Here is a 21761-nt window from a genome sequence, read left to right as displayed (position 1 = left end):
CTTTTTCTTGAAAAAATCAACGTGTCATATATTCAATTTTGAAAAATTAATAACAAATTACAAATCTATACTTTTTATATATTCCCATTATTAGGATGTGCATACATTATTTTTATAAAACAAGTGAATCAAGTTTGAATTCACGCCGAGCAAAGCATGGGACTATATTTTAAAATCATCAAATCATCTTTAAAACCAGATACTAGTAACATAGCAGACCGGGGATCCGTTTCTTCTATTACTAATACTTTTTAGGGATATTCAATGAAATGAAACCCATTTTTTCAAGTTGAACTCACAGCGTACAAAATATAGGTCTACATTTCAAATCAACTCATCTTTCAAATCGGTTTTACATTTAAGATAAAGGTAATCGAATCTTTCCGCTATTAAGACTATTTTGCGACTTTTAAGAAAAGTCAGGAGTTCGTGTAAAATATACACCATTCGTAGTTGTTTACCTTCTTTTAAACGTGCAAACGCTATAAATGAAAATATTTGAAGGGCAATGGTAGTGTCCACAGCTTGAGATCACGCATCTAGTTTCGAAATAGTTTTTGGATTTTTAACATGAAATATAGTATGTATCATAGTGCATGCATATTTTCATCACAAAATCACCAATATTTTCATTTTACAACTTCTTTCTTTATGGACAGCGTCATTTCAATATATGATGAATTACAACACTTCTGTTTTTTCTTAAATCATTTTTCTCTCTAAATTTTGATCAATTTAATTGTTTTCATTACAAATGTCGTTTTTTGCCCAACTCTGGATGAAAACTCAATAAATGCTTGCTTCATCAAAAAGACACTTTTATAAGTTTAATATAGATACTTCGTCATTCTTGTTAAAAATATAAACACACAACTAGCCCAGCTTTCGGTACTCGCAATACTTTGATTCCTCGTAGGTGGCGCTTTTACTAAGCATCTGGTTGCACAATAGTGTTGGTTATGTGACATCAAGCATGATATACGCTAACCGCTTGTATTTATACCTAGTTTGATCTTGGGGGCTACACGTGCAGGTTCTTTGGGTTTCAAAGATTGTTCTTTAGTCGTACTTCTTGACACACCAATGATTATGGATGAAGACACTGTTTGCTTCGATGATACAATTTCGAAATCAGAACTTGTAGTGCTGACTACTACCGACGGGTTTTCACCTGCAGTTGGAGCAGTAGTAATAGGTGTGTCAAAAGCTGCAAAAATATGATATTTACTTCAAAAAGCAGCTTACAAAATATGTTTACTATAAATTGACACGTTGGAAGCTTTGATAGACAAAGTGTCATTAGTTTTTAGTTGTCTCCTTTGAAATAAATAGAATGCCACATTATAAAATAAACTAGATTGAATAATGAAAGTCATATAAAAATGGAAAATATTTATTGCATTACTTACAAATATTTGAAATAATGACCCAATACATGTATAACGATGTTCGTATTTAAAACCCTGAAGTATTTACTTACTTTCATGTCCAGAACAGCCATATGGTTTCTTATAGTTATCACAATTGATATCGTTGAATTTTCCTGTATTCTTCATTTCCACACACTCTTCGGATTCGTGACCCCAACTTCCCGAAGGTTCCCTATCATTCCAGTTTTTAAAAGAATTATCAGGTTCGTCAATCCATTTAAATTTATTATCTACAATACATGAAACATATTTAAGAATATCATACCCATCTTGTCCTGACCTAAGTTCTGAAAATACTATCACACTAATGTTTATGTTAAATATATATGTACTTGACCAACCTAAGTTTTCTTCTGGGTAATAATCAAAGTATTCGTAGCTCTCATCTTCGCTTCTATTTCTTCTCATTCCTATCCACAGAGGGAAATCGTATCTTCCAACTTTTGATTCAACACTTTGTCTTACATGTTCTACTTCTTTTATATTTCTGAAGGAAAGCAAATTCATCCCACGGTTAATACAATTTGCTTTAGCTTGAGACCATGTTACTCTTGCGTTCGGGTCTACATAGAAACAAAATCCCTGAAACCTAGAACTGTCCGGAGGACATTTTCCTGGGATAGGTGTCGTGGGAGGGTTTCCTGTTTATGAATTAATGGTTAAAATTAATATTTATCCTTGCATAGCGCAAGATAATAAGTGTAAAGAAAAGAAAATACTTAAGAAGTACACACCAGTATTATATTCACATATTGCTGGATACTTCAAATCACATTGAGTATCCTTCCATTCTACATTCAACAATACTGTGCAGTATTCTCCCTCATTCAGACTTGGTTCATTTAAGGCCCATTTTACGTACGTATATGGCCAATTATCCAACCAAATATGAGACTCATTCTGCAAAAAGGTATACACTTATATTGAAATGCGTCACAATTAAAATACATGCTCATTCAAACGGCATGTCAGTGTAATATATTATAATTAGGGCTTTTCGACTTTCGGTCGAAACGACCTATTGTTTTCGTTCTGTTTTATTATCATTATTCTTCTCGACAAAGTTTCGTCAGCGATTTTTTGAAAAAAGAAAATAAAAATAAAAATCGTTAGCGACAACTTTTTTCTATCACTTGCTGTTTTTGAAATATTAGACTTCAAACTATGAAAAAAGGGGGATGAAAAAACTAAAAATTGAAATAACCACCAAATTTTTAAAATGAGGAATGGAAAATGTTAAAACTGTCATAATTATCATATATTTAAAGTTTTGTTTGAAACCATTGAGAACTCCCGGGTTTATAAGTTGATAAAAAATCGTCTATGGGTGTTTTAATGTTAAAGTCAATTCACGCGTGCCACTTTTTCTCAAACAGTTTTCAAGTAAGTTTTTTCATATCTAATATTTACATTGAGGGACCTAATTTGCAGACCGGAAAATGTTTGGGGATAAAAATTTTGAAAGATAAGGGATCTAGAGGGGTCAAAGCTAAAAACAACCCTTTAGCTGTATCTTTTTTATTTTTCATATGATTTTTAAAATCTTTTCGGTTTTAAGTATTGAGTAAAGAGTACAATTTACAAATGATGGTCCATAGGGCCATTTTTTGACTTCTTATAGGAGTTTTAAGGGCGTGAATATTGCAACTTTTTAAAAGTTGAAAAAGTGGTTTAGAAAGAGTTATCTCGCTTTGGTCAATAAGCTTAGAACATTAATACTCTAGGCATACAACGTTTTCTATTTGAGAAAGGAATACTTACTTTTTTATGATTTTTTGGAAATATTCTTTTAGAAATTAAAAGTATATTTACATTTAAAGTTCTGAAGTTATCTTTTTTTGACATTGCATTATTTATAAGGTTATATTTCTAATAGGCAACTGATTCACTGGTATTTGAGGTTCAAAATCAGTTTATACCAATGAACACAAACACAGTCAAGGATCATATGTACAGTAGGAGTAATAATGACGAAAAAAGGTTAAGTTTACAATACAATAAGTTGTTAAAGTTGGTTTCTGGAAGAACAGACTTTGACAATTTTCTTAATAAATATTGACCGATTTTTTACTTTTTTAATCTTTAGTTTTTAAGATCTGTGTACAAACATAGAATTGTGAGCAAATCTCTGTATCTTGCTTATAATTCGAAGCTTAACACTCAAATATGGTTAGTAAATAGAAATTGTAAACAATTAAACACAAGAAACATGCACTATAACAAATAAAGAACACAATTTATTTTTTCGAAATGAATCATATATATACATGTATATACCTACATATTTCCGTCAGCGATATCAAACTCTATTTAAACTGAATAAACTCGAGAAAATGCCGAGCATCTCAACAAAACCTATTGCATTAATCTACCATTACGCAAAAGATAATGCCGAATTACCGATAGAATGAATTGTATTTCAGTACTTTTTTGTTACATCAGATTTTGCTTAATTTGCGCAGGTAAACAGGTTTGATTTACCGAAGTCTCTGTTTGATTTGATACGTAAAAATCACGAAATACAGACGATAGTTTGATTTACCGAAGTCTCTGTTTGATTTGATACGTAAAAATCACGAAATACAGACGATAGTTCCCAGGTTACAAAGCATAAATAATGAAAACGAAACGAAAATCAGAACAAGCTAACACCAACGTCATGTGTGAAAACTGTCAACGCATTGAAATATTTAGCCTCAATTTACTTCACAAAATCGGCACCAATATATTCTGCATGTTTCAAAAATTTCCCTTCATACGCTAACTGTTGCATAGCAAGCAAATTCATCATAGTCAGATCGACCCTTTTTCGTATAATGTCATGGCTGCTTTAAACAAAGAACCTCGTTTTAGAAGTATGGAATACGAGTCTTGGTAAAATGGGTATGCAAACCCGGGTCGTGGCAAAATAAAAGCCGGGACAGATCGGCAATTGTCAATTCCAAATACGCATTATTTTGCAGCAATATTTACAGCGAATACAAATATACTTGTCCATCAAATATCCTGAAATTTTAATGAGATTGGCAGATTAATACCTGCCAATCTTTTGTTTTGCTCAGGCCAAGTCTTGCCTACCCATTTTACCGTATGCCGAACCCGAAGCTATTAAACTGATTGAAACATGGCTTTCCTTTAATATTATTTTTGTAATAACTCAGATTTGAAACAGAATTAGCACTTAATTTTTGCAATTTATATATTCCTTCCCATAAGGATAATTTATGCTAAACTACGTTGAATTGGACTCGGTAGTTCTTGAGAAGAAGATTTTTAAAAGTGCACCCCCCTTTTTCTACAGTTTCAAGGTTTTCTCCGCTTTGAAAACAGATCGGACTTTTATTTCTGCAATTTATATTCGCCCTCCCATAAGGATGCTTTGTGCCAAATTTGGTTGAAATTGGATAAGCGGTTTTAGAGTTTTAGAGTTCAAAATGTAAAAGTTTACCGACGGACGGACAGACGGACGACGGACAAAATGTGATCAGAATAGCTCACTTGAGCTTTCAGCTCAGGTGAGCTAAAAAAGGGAAAGGGGATGTCGAAAAGCCCTTACTTTTTGTTGAAGACAAAAAAAGTTCTAGTTCAATATGTTATTGTAATATTAAAATTCTTATTTATTTAAAAATTAAATATCCAAGTTTTCAAACGGTCAATCAATAACACAGACGGACTAAACACGATACACATATACCTCTCGCTTCAATCCTATCCAGACTGCACCAGGTACATCTTTTGCTAATACCTCTATGGACATTTGTTCATACTTAGAGTTAATAGAAGCCAAGTTAGCCCCGTCTACTTTGCAGGCTGATTGGGCATCTTTAAAGTCCTTGGCAGTTTTAACCACACGGAAGCAACTGTCTGCAGTGGCCGTGTAACCACTTGGACACTTCGACACAGCTGGAGCTTGCGTTGGATATCTTAAAGCTGCAATATATATATATATATATATATATATATATATATATATATATATATATATATATATATGATAAAACTTTGATTTATCGACGTAAAAAAATTGAAATAAGTTGAAAATCATGCAATGTTAGTTTATGATTCAACTCTCTCCTTAATCACCTTTATTTGTTTGACAGATATATCCTCTTGAAACTGAGCATGAGACATCATTCCATTTGCCTGTAACATCGGCTGGTATTAACATTTCAACACAATGTTCCTACAAATATAAACATAGAACCAGTTTTCTTGTATCTTTTATATCTCACTCACAATGTTGATTAGGATAAACACATAGCTTTAAACTTAATCTAGGACTTCGAAAATTTCTAAATGGTAAGCATAGAACTTTTATTTAAGCTCATTGCAAAACCCTTGCTTACAAGCATTCATTTTGATTAATCTGAGCAAAAGTAAGATGGTCAAAAATTGGATTTTTAAGGGATCTGCTTTGACCTTCACTCTTGACCTAGATACGTTGTTCAAGATCACACACCTTTCATACAAAAGCTCTGTTTATGTAAGGTATGAAGCCAGAAAGGTCAAGTGGGAGAGAATATACGCTTTTTGATTTTTTTAACACTGGTCATTTTTTATACACTTGATCCTTCACCTAATAATAATAAACTTCAAAAATACAATTTTTTTTTACCAAAGAAACTCTGTGCTTATAGTATGAGCCAGACTGAACCAAGGGGAAGAGAATATATGATCCGGACAAGGCTTTTCCACATTATTCTAACATGACGTTAACCTTGTGTAAGATTACCGTGCACCCTTGATCCAAAGGCACCCTGTAGCTCAATTTCGAGACACATACTGCCAAGGGGAGAAAAATATGCTCCGGACAAATGACCTCGGATGGACGACGAACAAAGTTATCAATATAGGGCGCTAGTAAAGCCAGCCCCAGGATCATGAAACAAACATATACCGGTACTTAAGTCAAAACTTGTACATTGTTTTAATGTCTCTTGATTGAAAACACTGACAAAATTGATATGCGATCAAAAGTATTTAAAAAAGTTTTTTGATTACAAAGTTCAATTGTCATTTTCTGATAAACAAATATTTCACAACTTATTAAAATTTTGACTTAAGGTGGAATAACACACCTGGAAAAAATCATTCAAATAAACAGTAAATTATTTGATTATGAAAGATGTTATGATAAATAAACTGTACATATGTCTAATAAGCGAAAAATTTGCAGTTTGGGGATAAAAAATGAATATCTAAAAATTTAATTCAGTAACAACAAAAGCCCCTTGGGGTTCGAACTCGGGATGAACATATTACAAACTCAGCAATTTATCCACTCGGCTATGGAGTATGTTAATTTATTAATTGCTGTCAATAAAATACTTTTAATAAAACGAAATGTCATTTCAATCAGAGGTCAGCAATTTCATGTATTCTCTTTTGAGAAATGGACAGGCATAGCCTACATCCACTTCTCTTCGCAAGCCCTCATAATTTGATTCTGGAAAACGTGTAAATGTCGGAACCAAATACGGTTTACGCTTCAACCCATTTTGCCTGAATTTTCGTAACAGACCTACTATTTCTACATTTTAAACATTAATGCATCCATATATCACCAAAAATTCAACACTAACCCGCTGACTAATCATTTTCGCAACTTCTACATCCCGGCTTTAAATTTTGTGTATCGCATTGTTTATCTAGGTCAGCGCAGATTAAATGTTTGTGTTTCGGATAAAATTGGAAACATATTAAAAGAATAAAGTTGAAAACGTTACTGAATCAACTTACTCTTACTAAGTACAAACAAATCCTGAGCCACAAAATTACAACGTGGTATGTCTTCCCTTTTTAATCATCTCTTATAGTGACAAATTTTCCTCTACACCCTTTTTTAAACATAAATTAATATAGTATATAAGAAAGATTAAAATAACAGGGTTTTATTGTTTTATGTGACACAATTATTTACTTTATTTAATTTACGTATTTTGTTAATTTGTCTTATACCTCTTTGAATTATAAGAAAAAAAACCTTAAATACCTAAATCTTAAGTCTACAATCAGATCGTTTTTTTCCGACTCTAAATTTTCTACTTTTTTAACCACCTATAGCGAGCGACCTCATAATTTAAACCCGGGATGTAGATTTGAGAAAATGATTTTTTGCTCAAATAAAAAGTCAAACAACTTAATTTTTCCCACAAAAATGTTTAAGCGTGACATAAACCGAATTATGATGTCACCAGTTGCATCATATTTCTACGGTTGAATTGACTTTTATGAAAGATTAATCGGATAAGAGGGCAGACATCTTACGTTTCAACACTGTATTTTCAAAAACAGACTCCAGATATAGTTGTACAATTTATAAAATAAGAATGTTCTGAGGAAAAACAACACAACAAGCAACATATTCTTTAAAAAGTTATATGATTTTAGAAAAAAGGGATCCGGACAGTGGTTGTTGTGAGGAATATTACTCATCCAATGAACGTTATCTTTGATATAAAAGAACATCATTTTGACGCACTCTCGTTTTTGTTGTGTTATTTAAAAAACAATGCTCAATTTGTCAAAAGCTTATGAGTATTAGTGAAATTTGTTGAGTGAAAATCTACATCATATGCCTTGATTTTTTGTAAGATAAATGGTATATCAAATGCTCTGGGACAAAATATTCTGGGGAAATCTACATAGTCTTAGCTTAGTGTTGACAAGATTGGTCAATGGGGTTTGAACATCAGTTCATTCTTCAAAATTTACCTCACTTTTCCATGACAATGGCCTTTTCTCCGCTATGTAAGCAATAATGAAATGTGATACAGCACATCAATGAATAAGTTGTAGCAATTCTTAAATAAAAAAAATAATTCTAAATCGTTACGCTTTAACGTGTACTATGCTCATTCTACCAAGAAATATGAGTTTACAGAAATGGAGTATTAGGATCACATGTAACCTCCTACTGATTGGGGTATTAGGATCACGTGTAACGTCCTACTGATTGGGGTATTATGATCATGTGTAACTTCCTACTGATTTGGGCATAAGGATCACGTGTAACGTCCTACTGATTGGGGTATTAGGATCAAGTGTAAATTCTTACTGATTGAGGCAAAAGGATCATTTGTAACTCCCTACTGCTATATGTATTAGGATCAATCGTACATTTTTACTGATTAGGATATATAACTTTTATTGTTAAATCTTACACTATATGAACTTGGTTCTCCGGTATTCCAGTTAGTGAAATCTTCGGGAGAATTGTCTAGCCACTTGAATGTGGAATCAAAACTGTCATCATGAAATCCAATCCAAACGTTTACAAATGACTTTCTGTCAAGTTGTAGAGCAATAAAAGCTACAATATGAAAGATATACAATCAACTCAACATTTTATATCATTTTATTGATCAAAATTATAAATTTTCTTATGATTTTGATTACATAAAAGTCCATATACATGTTTAAGGTTTGTGTGAAAAATGTACTTTTTTTTTAAAGTTTTTCTTCATTTTTTATCATTTTTGTTTCAAATCGTTTCAATAAAAGTCATTTCAAGTAATTTAAATTTAAACTTTACATATTTTATATGCAATTCATTATTTATAAGTAATGTAAAATATTTGAAAGTTTAGAACGTGCAATTGTGGATAAAGGAATCAAAACATCATTGAGCTAATGTGTTGTACATTTGTATGGTTAGTAAAAATCAAAAACACATTACCGTTTTCTAATTCTGAATGTATTGAAACCAGAGAGTATTCTTTTCCTTGGTCGCTACACGCTTTTGAAGCTGCGTGAAAATTTAAGGTGGTATCCTGTACTATCTTGTAGCACTTATTATCTATGAATATAAAACGTGAAAGAAAATTAGAAAAACATAAATTATTTATAAGAAATAATATGGAACTGAGCTTAAAAATATCAACTATTCTGACAGAAAGATTTTATCCATACAAATTTTGATACGAAAAAAATAACTCCTATTAATCATAAGGTTCGAATTTTTGGAAACTTAAGAAGCGTTTTTTTTTAATCATATTTTTTTCAATAAAATTTGAAAACTTAAAAAGTGTTTTTCTTTACGCTGAACGACCAAAGATTAGTCAAGGGACAAAAACAATATATCCCACATTTTGGAGTATTAACCCATCATAATTTATTTTTATAAATTTATAAATTAATAAAGAGGTCTTTTTGTTATGACAACAAGAAGCCCATGGGCCACATCGCTCACCTGAACAGCAGTTCTTTGTGACATTCTATTTCGTAGCATATGCTTTTTTCTATTTTTAAACATTGAACCCCTTTATTGGGCCCCAGTATTGGTCCGAGGTTAATAGTTGGCTTTAACAACATAAATAGTAACATAGGAATGAAAATGTGTAGCACTGTGGCGGGACCGCACGTACAAAGCCTGAAAAAATGAACGTAGAAGAGTTCCACATCAAGAGGAATAACTCTCAGACTGTACAGAACAACATCAAGAAAGATAACTTTTGGTTCCACTACATTACAGTTTACACAATTTGAGGATCCTTGCATAGTAATCTCACAAATTGTAGCATTATAGTTCTCGAGAAAAACTTTAAAAAACATTTTCAATATATCTTTCTAGGTTAAACTTTGAACCCCTCTTGGGGCCCCAGTATTAGTCCAGTGCTAAAGCTTTATTTATTTGGAATCTACATTATTTAAGTATGCTTGCATAGTAATCTCACAAGCTGAAGCATTATAGTTCCCTAGAAAAAAGATTTTTAATATTTTCCCTCTATATTTCTATGCTAAACTTTGAACACCTCTTGGGGCCAGGCTTGAGGTAATGCTGAATGTAATGGTAATGCATTGCAATGCATTACATGTTTTCAAAGTAATGCTACTAATGTGTAATGCCACAAAATTAGCATTACAAGTAATGGTAATGTAATTCATTACTTTCCAAAATTTAGCGTAATGCTGGCATTACATGGCATTACTTTGCATTACTATGCTTATTTATGCATGTTCACTTTAAAAAATGTGATGAATAAATGAATAGCTGAAATTGAATTTGATTAACTTTATTATAAAGAAGAAAGAAATAATTCTTGAAATAAAAATGTTTTAGTTGTATATAAAAAGTTTTATAAAATTTCATTTTTAAATTGTTCATATTACTAGATATAACAACACAGTTTCATAACATTTTTATGAGTGTTGTTTTTCAGAGTTTTAAATCATCTAAACAATTTACTCTAATTAGTTTGCACTTCAATAAAGATGTGTCAACAACACACTATGCCCCAAGGATAACCTAAGTATCAAAACAATCTATCGTTATAAGAAGTGCTAGACACCCCAATCCCCTTCCCTATGCCATGCCCCAATAGAATAGGGGACAGACATGCACATTTAAGGGCAAAATGAATGCACTGTCCATCCATGATGTTTTGAAACTTTGATCATAAAGTGCAACAGTAATCTTTTGTCTTAAAGTGTCCTCAGCATAAAGAAATCCAATTAAAATATATTAAGAAATATAACTGGGAAAAACCCTCTGTCTATAAATTATTACAATTAAGTGTCCAAAATTATAAAGATTTGCGTTATCTGGGGAAATATCTCTATTTAGCTTTTTATTAACCGCAACATTATTCCATAAATTGTTTTCTATTATGCACAAATTCTGTGTCTCTATATCATATCTGACATTGTATCATGCCAAATGTATATAAATATTATTTTTACTTACGTAATATGTTGTTCATAATGCAACAAGATTATTATACATTTGTATATTGAGCAAATAAAGAATGACTCTAGTATATATAGTCATTGAATTTGAACCTGATACTGAACATGAACTTGTAGATATGTTAAAGAGTGTTTTATATTTGAAACATTTGCAAAAACTCTTTATTAGCTTTACTTTATTAAAACAAAGTAATGGTAATGGTAATGCATTACTTTACTCATGTAATGGTAATGTAATGCATTACTTCAAGAAAATCAAGTAATGGTAATTAAATGCCCACATTCATGAAGTAATGGTAATGTAATGCATTACTTTACAATATAATTCGCCCCAAGCCTGCTTGGGGCCCAGTATTAGATCGAGGGTCACGGCTTTTTAAATTTCAAATTGACACTAGTTGAGAATGCTTACGTAGTTATCTGACAAATTGAAGCATTGTAGTTCTTGAGAAGAAGATTTTAAAATATTTTCCATTTATACTTCTACATTTAACTTTTAATCCAGCTTGGGTCCCCAGTATTAGTCCAGGGGTCACTTTTTTAAAACTATCAAACCTACATTATCCAAGGTGTTATGCATGCTAGTAATCTCACAAATTTAAGCATTGTAATTCTTGAGAAGAAGATTTTTTAACATGTTAACATTTCTATAATAAACTTGACCTCCTCTTTGGGCCCCAGCATCGGTCCGGGGGTCATGATTTTACCAATTAAAAATCTACATAAGCCAGGGATGCATGCATAGTAATTCCACAAACTATAACATTGTAGTTCTTGTTCAGAAATTTTTAAACGTTTTCTTTATATTTTTTAAAATGTTTAAATTTTGAACCCCTCTTGGTGCCCCATTATTTGTCCGGGAGTCACGAATTTTACAAATTAGAATCTTCATTATTTAAGGATGTACATGTATGCATAGTAATATCCCAAACTGTTGCAGTATAGTTCTTGAGAAAAAGATTTGAAAACATTTTCCTATATATGTTAAAATTTAAACCCCTCCTGGGGCCCCACTTTTTGTCCGGGGGTCACGATTTATATAATTTAGAATCTTCACTATATATACAACCTTTTGTGTAAATATTGGCATTTTTGGTGCAGTAGTTCTTGAGAAGAAATTTTTTAAACATTTTTCCTATGTAGTTCTATGTTAAATTTTGAACCCCGCCTGGGGCTCCAGTTTTGGTCCGAGGGTCACGATTTCTACAATTTAGCGTCTTCACTATACATATCAAAGGCTGGAACGCCCACAAAGGCCTCGAGCTGACATTTTCTTTCAGATAGGTATCATTAATTTAAATTTCTGTACCAATAGTCGTATATCAATTAATATCAGAATAAAAATATTTTGTGTAACTAAATTCGTACATATTATAGTATTATTTGCCAAGCAGACAACATACAAATACACATAAAACATGGGTTCATCAACAAGAGTTCACAATAGCCCTCACCGTGCACCGGGACACATCCGTCCTCGACCAGGGAGCCAGCGGAGATCCGTGCAGGTGTCACTACAGTATTAAATTTTACTATATATTCTTACCAAAGTTGCACAACTTTACATACAGATTAAAAATTCAAAACGAACTTCTGGAAAAAATCCTCTTGACATATTATTAAACAACGCTTCATTTACAATTTTCTAGCAAAATACACACGTGAATCCAGCAAGGCGTGAGACTTTGTTTACCTCATTTACACATGTGTTTGAAATTCAAGCCCGGGCCTTTAACCCCCCCCCCCCTCCGGAAACAACACGCATCAAAAATTCAAATGACCTCGCAGTATTACAAAACTGGGATTGTTAGACCTCTTACACATTGTTTTCATCTTATAAAAAATCAGCTCCTGTTGCGTGCGGAAACGCCCCGAATTCAAAGGAAAATTCGGGAATTATTTTGCCTCAGCCATGTCAGTGCAGGTATCACAACACTATTTTTTCGAAGGTTCAAGTCAAAACATGGCTGAGTGAAAATAATTCCCGAATTCCCCTTCGTTTTTAGGAGTTTTTCGCCAGCGACAGGGACTGTACTTTTTTATGAGATAAAAAACAACGTGTAAAATGCCTGATTTTCCCACCTTTGTAAAAATACGAGGTCACTTGAATTTTTGATGCCAGTTGTTTAGGCAGGGGGGTGAAAGGGATCGGACATGATTTTCAAGCACACGTGGAACTTTGATGTAAACAAACTCTCGTGCCTTTGTGGATTGCTGTGTGTTTTTTGCTACTAAATTGGTTAGGAACAATTGTTTTAAAAGTTGTAAAGAGGAATTTTCCCAGAAGTTTGTTTTAAACTTGCTACCCGTATCTAAAGTTGCGTAATTTTGCTAAGAATATATAGTAAAAATTAATAGTGTTGTGCAACCTGAAATACTGTTATGACACCTGCATGCGCTGTCTGAGTTAGGTCGTACGTACAATAAGTCCATAAATACCACAATATGCAGCTATATTTTTATATGCAATTTTAACATCACCATGTGACTGCATACTCAGTACATTGCCTTATAAAATACGAAGTGATGCATTTGTAATACAATGAATCATAACTCATCATGGTTACAAAAATCGAAGAAATTTCAAAGTTCATAATATGAATAAATTATCTTCTTTTTGCTTTAAACACTCTTGAACAAATTTTACGGGTTCATCATTTGTATACGAGGGTAACACATAAACAGTGTTTCCCTAATTATAATAAAACATACTTGTTTTTAAATTGAATTCCCGTGTAAAACAAGATTATCTATCGTATGGTTGTTTACAAATAAATCCACACCATAGGCGTTGATCTTGCTCAACCAAACTAGCTGCAATCTTGAACAAAATCACAAGATAAATTTATCGCTTATAATTATCTTGGAGACCGTGTCCGATAAATAATAAATTTATGTATATATTAATTTCTATTTTTATCGGGCACGGTATCCAAATAAGATGTAAGCGATTAACTAAAATAATATTTAGTGAATTTTTACACCTTATTGTATTCATCCGTCATTTCTTATTTAAACAACCTTATATACTTAGGCAATGAGTTGTCAATAATCAGGGAGACACAGTTGGGTTTTTTGGTGCAAAATTTAGTTGAATAAATGGAACAAAAGTCATGTAAACATTTTTCCTATGTATTTGTATGTTAAACTTTGAACCCCGCTTGGGGCCCCAATTTTGGTCCGAGGGTCACGCTTTTAACAATTTAGAATCTTAACTATATATACAAGCTTTAGTGTAAAAATTGGCATTTCTGGTGCAGTGGTTCTTGAGAAAAAGATTTTTAAAGACACGCACCCTATACTCACTGTTTCGCAATTATCTCCCTTTTGAAAAAGGATGTACCCTTTATTTTAACAATTTATAATTCCCTTCACATAAGGATGCTTTGTACCAAATTTGGTTAAATTTGGCCCAGTGATTTTTGAGAAGAAGTCGAAAATGTGAAAAGTTTACAGACGGACGGACAGACAGACGGACGGACGACGGACAACAGGTGATCAGAAAAGCTCACTTGAACCTTCGGTTCAGGTGAGCTAATAAAACGAAATGATCGATGCGAAAGTTTGATTATTAAAAGAAATGAATTAATTTTTTGCTTAAATTAAGTCCCGCAATGTCTTTCATACCAGATTCTCAACAGTTTTTGCACTCGTCTTTTTATGCTAATTATCTTCTCGTTTCATCTTTTTATGTAGGTTAAATAATTTTGATATAATTATAATCTGTTTGAGTAAGTAATGCTGCCTATCATATACATATCATTTTGCTGTTTTCTATTTTTTAAACGGAATAATATCCAAATCTACTATTGCAAAAAAAAACCTATCGTTTAATAATAGAGATAATTAGATTATAAAACTGTTTAGGAACTGGCCAGACCAGAACTGTATTCCTACTAGAAATTTTCTGACACAAGGTATATAAATGTTGCTTCAGAAAAAACAGAACATATCCATCCCAATCAAGTTGATACACAATGGGTTGCCAAAAAATTTCAGCTTACAATAAAATTTATCTTACTGCAAATGTACGTATTTGACCTTATTCTTAATGGTGAAAAGACTGTAAATATAATTGTAAAATAATTATTAATTTTAATATTTTCTCTAGCTGAGATGCCGACACTTACTGACTTTAGATTCGACATATCCAGGGGGACATCCCCAAGGCTGCATAGGTGTGACAGGGGTTGTCCTTACTTCTGTTGAGCCATTTTGTTTCATGCATACTATACTGTTAAGCTTTGCATTACAATTACTGGCATACCAATGCTCTGCAAATGCATTTAATAGAATTGTAAATCATTTGAAATGTAAATCTTTCATGCTATTATTAGAAATCACTGAAAGGAGTACTTTATATTTATACTTGTGGTTGGCCACTCATAAGCGCATCGCTTTGTTGAGGAATCGAGGGTTTCACTTTGTGCCCAAGCTACAAACGACACCACGCTTGTTCCATCAGCCCATCTATAGACATATCAACATTATATATATGTATTCCGTCATTTTTTCAAAATGATAATAGATATTCAATTCACATATCAAATGAAAGAATATATTACATGTACTAAACTAAGTAAATATAAAATGAAATAATGTAGATGTATTTTGTTTGAAAACAGATTTTTTCAGATTTTATGATATAACATATTTCAAATGGAAAATGTTTTATGTACATTGTATTTTTTCGTTCTATATTTCATACTTATAAAAGGTCATCGTTTACAATTCTTAGATCACAGATTATTACCTTAAACTTGTACGAAAAACATTGTGAGACAAAAGTAGATCAAAAGAAACTTACGGTATTTTTTTTTTGGGGGGGGGGGGTGTTTGTATCTGAGTGTGTTAGTAAATTGAAGGATTTTAAACAGTGAATTTAATGTTGTAAATGTTTTAAGTAAGAAAAATTACAAATTCACACCTTTCAACGCCGTTCATCTCATTTATATGCAAAAAAAAAATCAAGGAAAGAAAAATTGTTTACTAAGTATTTTGTTTCCAGCATGTATTGTAAAAGTTAAACTCATTTTTATTTTATTTCGTATGCAAATATTTACAGTGTTATACAAACCTCCAACCTTGCTGATCAATATTATTTAACCCAATCCAAAACGATGAGGACATTGATTTTTTCTGAAGCTATTAAAAAAAGACCAATAGACACCAAATTAAAATTGCTACCAATTTTAACTGGGTAGCACGTCCACATAGCATGGTTTAAGCAAAAAAATCTACACGCAATGTAAAGATACAAAATAATTCAGAAACAATGTAACATTTGTTAACTCTTACACAAAAAAAGTAAAGGCATTTTTATTAATCATTTTCTTTTTTTTTTTGTTTAGCAGTGCACATACAATTATGAATACATTATGTTCACAATTAAAGTTATAATACATGTTGTTTTTTTCCTTTGAAATTCTAAATATGATTATGTAGTTTACTTACATTATAAAAAAGTAAATCATGTTGATAAACTGATGTTAAGGTGACCAAGCTGGCACTCATATTGTTACAGTAATTCAAAGACTCGAACCAGGTTTGATATCTAAAATCCAAGTACACTTTTTTAATCTTTCTTCAAATCGTTTTAATTTGTCAATTTTATTTATACGAGAAGAAACAGCTCATAATGCCGGCACTATATATATATATATATATATATATATATATATATATATATATATATATATATATATATATATATATATATATACGCTTGATGCGATATTGATTTATTTTTAAACAATATATAACGAAAGGTTACTCACACATTTAGGGACTCAAAATAATAGCATTTGCCATGAATATATGTAAATCGACTATCAGCACATGGCTCTGTAAAGAGATTCAAAAGAAGACTTTGTACTCTTGGGCAATTAAAGCTGCTTGGTCCGATTTTATATCAAATTTTGTGCACGTTTTTAAACAATTGTTATGCTAAGCTTATGTATAATGATAGACATTGCAGTAGTTTTTCCAGTCAAATAAATAAATTTCAATGAAAAACATTATGTACAAAATTTGTTAACTAAACAAACGACATAAAAGGGTATTGCGTTTATTTGCCTCATGTTAAAATTCACCCCTGACGTCAAGACGGGTATAGTTGTATTAAGTCTTTGACATCGCTATAAATAAAGTTTATGATGTTCAGGCAAATTACAAATAAACCTGTGTGCGTTTTTTTGCTTATATTTCTGAGGTTTGCTTTGTTTACAATTGATGCATAGCATGCGGGTTGTATAACTCCAATCATTTGGGGGACGAAACCAAAAGGTTCCCTTTTCTAAATATTCCATGATGCATTTCGGTTTGTTTTTTCGTTTGCCCAAAAAGAAATTATTTTTATTTACTTTGAATATTTGTAACTTTGAAAGGAGACCGATTCTGCTGGTGTAAATAGGAGAAAGTTCATAACTTTCTAAGTCAAATGGTTTGTATGGAAAATCATTTGATACTGAAATAACAAAAAATCGGACCAATTGTAACCATATTAAGTCATTACCTGATAATTTTACTGAAAATGCAAGTAAAAATCGTTTTGCATTCAAGCAGCATTGTCTTATGCATCTGGTGAAAAATTAATAAGCAATCAATAAAATGCTTCAAGTTTACTGTATGACTTAGATAAAAAAAAATTGAAGTGAGTTCCATATCAAGATTATCAAGTAGACCTGTTTCGAAGGCAATTTCTATATTGATAAGGTGTCGGAGCCCTGCTCACGAACAAATTGTAAAATGCCTTGAGGATTGAAGCTCTCAATGTATGTACCGTATTTCGAGCAATGGACAGTGCAAAACTCTTCGTATCTGCATTTACTTCTATTTTACATATGTTTACCCATGAGTTGCAAAACAAAGACAATATAAAAGTAAAATAAAATGATTTAAGGAGGCCTACGTTAGTTTTCATTGTGTATGTTATGTGCATTCTACTTAAAAAAAAACACTGTTATTATACCTTTTATGAAGTTGTTTCGATGCCGTGTATGAAAATGAATACAATAAATTAAAATACAGATAAAATATTTAGATTTTATTGAAACATTTTAATTTTTTAAACGATTTCTCCGTCGTTCCGGTTGGTGAGCGTTGCCATTGTTCTTTTATTACATTGTAATAATATAAAGCTTTGTAGGAGCACGTAATAAGAAATAACATAAAAGAAAAAGTAAGAAGTGTACGGCTTTGAAATTTTAGACACAGATTATTCTCTTGATTATTATACCAATCTACATTTGTAATACTCAAAATTTATAGTAACTTTTGGTGCATTTTGATATCATGAGATGGCTACCATTACAAACCAGGTGGTCGAATTTAGTATTATTTCATATAAAGTAGAATATGATTTTACTAATCACATATCACAATTTAAAGAAAATCTATGTTGTAGTATTTTTGTTTAATCTGCTTCGAAGTACGAAAAATGACAATTTCCTATATATTCCTATGCTAAATTTACTTGGGTTTTTTTAGATGGTCCCTAAAAAGCTTAAGAACCAGATATTAGATATTTTTAAGCTTAGCAAATATATAAATGTCCTAGAGTTTGGTGCAAATTACATGTGGTTTAAAATTTATGTCTTGAGTTTTGCTATTGTTGGTTTTACGCAAAAAAAAACCCAAATATGCCTCCTTAATTAATCAAAACAGAAGCTTTAACGAAATCCTTAGATTCATACGTTAAAATATCGCAAATTGACGGTTCCTTTAACGTTTTCTTTAATGAAATGTTGCAGTTATTTAGGTTCAATCATTACTTATTTAGTTCGCTTAATAGTAAACCCATATAACATTGCAGCACTGAGAATCAGATTGACAATATATGGGGTGTGATTAATACAATAGCTTTTTTCTACTAGAAGCGTATTGTGCTCTCTCTATTTTTCCATATCGTATTAAACCAGCTGACCTATAACATCCTTGAATCTCTTACATGTAGTAATATATTAATGTATTTGAGATAGCTTACGTGGCTCCGGCAAAGTAAAATTTTCTACTTCCAGGACAGGTTTTCCTTAAAAGAAAAATAACCTATCAGATTCAACAAGTATGATTTATATACAAACGTAATGATGACGAAAAGTAATCTCTCAAACAAAATTAATTTAAAAAATTCAAAAAGAAAATTTACCTATCTATTATGATTTTTCATTTCTGATTAACATATTATTGTCATTTATTTCATTGCATATAAAAAAAAAAATAAAGCGTTAGGCAATATAGTTACAAACGGCTGGTAGATTACCTTTTGGAATTTTACATATATATGGATATAAAGTATAACAATTATCATCATTCCATTTCATCCCCCATATGTTTTGATGTGTGACGCAATCTTCGTTGTCGTAAAAATCATTCGGTTCGTCATCTCCCCAGTTAACGTAGTCTCTTGGACTACCGTCACTCCACGTAAAACCTGTAACACAATAAAGAACTTCAAAAAAGTCTTCTCAAACTCAAAATACTAAAACGAAGTACCTTTTTCCAAAGTGTTAATTTTACCAATGATTCTTACCCCTCTTCGAAATAAAGAATATATGAAATGAAGATAATAAAACTTACTCTTCGTTGTTTTTGTGTACAGCAGAAGAATATAAAGTTGTGAATATGTAAACAGAGAGCTAAAATTGTAAAAAGTTTTCATTTGAATTTCTTTCCTCGAAAATCTTTTAACATGTCCCTTAATTTTCTCATTCAAACGATCCCGCCAGTGCAAAAAAAAAAAACAAACTGTAAGGGCCATGGAAATGATCAGTTATAAATTGAACTGTATGATTATTAATTTTTCAAGAAATGATCAGAAGGGTCGGTGTTGTGTTTTTATCGTCGAATTTGCAAAGTTTGTTTGAACAAGCTCAATATCATAATAATCAACAGTTTACTTAAAGATAAATATATAATAACAGATCTACTTTTTAAATGCGATTTCGTTATTAATACAACACTGTACATGTCATCGAGAATATTTTCTATTACAAACAAAAATCAAAGTACTGAAGTACTGACGGGAGTTGATTTTATCGATTATTATTTATCTTAAAATCAACGATATGTTATTTTGCTTAGCAAGTAGTTAATAATCTATATTTGAATTACGCACATTTTTATAATATGGATTCTCGGACTTTTCCGACAAGAATTTCGAGAAAACCTCTTATGAATCATGTTGTGTAATATTTAAAAATAGAATTGATTTCATCAAACTATGTATCGGTATTCGAAATATTTCAAAAAGTGTATGGATCCAACCAATAATGAACTCTAGTCTCGTTCAACCAGATGCTCGGCTGTCTCCGTTAATCTCCGACAAGTAAGAGATACAAGGTCACGTGATAGCTTGATGATGCGACCTCTTAATATAGACTGACTCTCTGCTTGTCGGAGATGTACGGAGACAGCCGATGGTTGAACGAGACTAAATTGAACTCTGGCGTAGGAATACATACGACTGCAAAAAACTTCTAAATTGTTCGTACTTTTTTAAAACTTGACTATTTCTTAGGTATTTATAAATAAGTTTCCTTTTAAAAAAATGATTAAGCGTACATTACATCGAATTTATTGATTATTTTCAAGAACTAACTCTTGTCAGCTGTGATGATTTGCGCTTAGGTCTAAACACTGTTTCAGTTTCGGTTTGCCAGAGTAACTGCATAGGAGAGTTGATTAAAATCAACTCCCCAAAACGGAAGGCAGTCCATTGTCAACGTAAAGAAATTAAAAAAAAACTTAATTAATATTAAAACTGAATCAAACCATTTTGGTCAACGATGATATTGGCGAGTGTTTTAACCGAAAATAATGACTTGTGATCAACGTAAACAACCTTAAACAAGACATTTCTAAAACCCAGTTTAAAAAAACTTATATACATACTCTTTACGGTAATGTTCAACATTTCTATCCTAGATATTTTGATGAAAATTCTTACCTGAATTTTCAATAATAATGAATAATTTTTAGATTAAAAATTAATTCATTTACATTCTATCCCCTGTGCCATCTTCCGATCCCCGGAGATCATAAATTTGAACAAACTTCAATTCACACTCAATTCACACTACCTGAGGATGCTTTAAAACAAATTTCATCTCCAATTGGTATTTGAGAAGGACGTTCTGGGCTATGTCATTCCAACATAGCATTAATGTCATACCTTGTTCAAGATCCCGATCGTTAAGTCCTATCCAAGCCTTTTCCTTGTATCTATAAAAGTAAGTATAGTTACGTTAGGAATTTTTGTTCTACACAAAATAAGTGAACTTCTTTCATTTCAAATACTAGTGCCGATTTTTGTTAAATAGCCCTTACTCGACAAATCGACGGAATACGAATTCGTTCTCTTCGTCTGTGTGGATGCTCACTAGTTCAGCTCCCATCCTCCGACAGGAATCTCTGCCTTCCATCCAGCTTTCTGGGGGAAATATCTGTACAGTATGTAACATTTAACTAAGTAACGATCAATCTCGTCCCTAAAGTATTATTAAATATTTTTATTTGTCGTCAGAGACACTATTCCGAATGAAAGCTTTACAAACAAGCACTATCGTTAATAATCAAACATGTACTTAGTGCTAGGTTAAAATAATACTATATTATAAAGTTAAGCTTCTAAAATATCCTTGTTCT

The 21761-nt window shown here is 31.7% G+C and overlaps 1 protein-coding gene across 1 annotated transcript in view; it reads right to left on the bottom strand.

The window, feature by feature from the left end:
- Nucleotides 1–21761, bottom strand: part of LOC105322476 (macrophage mannose receptor 1) — a 39570-nt gene that overhangs the window by 1549 nt on the left and 16260 nt on the right. The window contains exons 25-41 of the mRNA XM_034481694.2: nt 21444–21559; nt 21289–21338; nt 19378–19548; nt 19102–19146; nt 16895–16961; nt 16572–16671; nt 16195–16262; nt 15487–15587; nt 15248–15391; nt 9109–9228; nt 8594–8742; nt 5514–5613; nt 5125–5360; nt 2165–2330; nt 1772–2071; nt 1481–1660; nt 1004–1207 (exon numbers count right to left, since the gene is read on the bottom strand). Coding sequence (XP_034337585.2) covers nt 1004–1207; nt 1481–1660; nt 1772–2071; nt 2165–2330; nt 5125–5360; nt 5514–5613; nt 8594–8742; nt 9109–9228; nt 15248–15391; nt 15487–15587; nt 16195–16262; nt 16572–16671; nt 16895–16961; nt 19102–19146; nt 19378–19548; nt 21289–21338; nt 21444–21559 — 2317 coding nt within the window. The remainder of the gene's footprint in view (nt 1–1003; nt 1208–1480; nt 1661–1771; nt 2072–2164; nt 2331–5124; nt 5361–5513; nt 5614–8593; nt 8743–9108; nt 9229–15247; nt 15392–15486; nt 15588–16194; nt 16263–16571; nt 16672–16894; nt 16962–19101; nt 19147–19377; nt 19549–21288; nt 21339–21443; nt 21560–21761) is intronic.

The sequence above is a fragment of the Magallana gigas genome, chromosome 3, assembly GCF_963853765.1.
Source record: "Magallana gigas chromosome 3, xbMagGiga1.1, whole genome shotgun sequence".
Lineage (NCBI taxonomy): Eukaryota > Metazoa > Mollusca > Bivalvia > Ostreida > Ostreidae > Magallana > Magallana gigas.
Note: the sequence above shows the minus strand (reverse complement) of the source record. Positions and strands in the feature narration are given on the sequence as shown.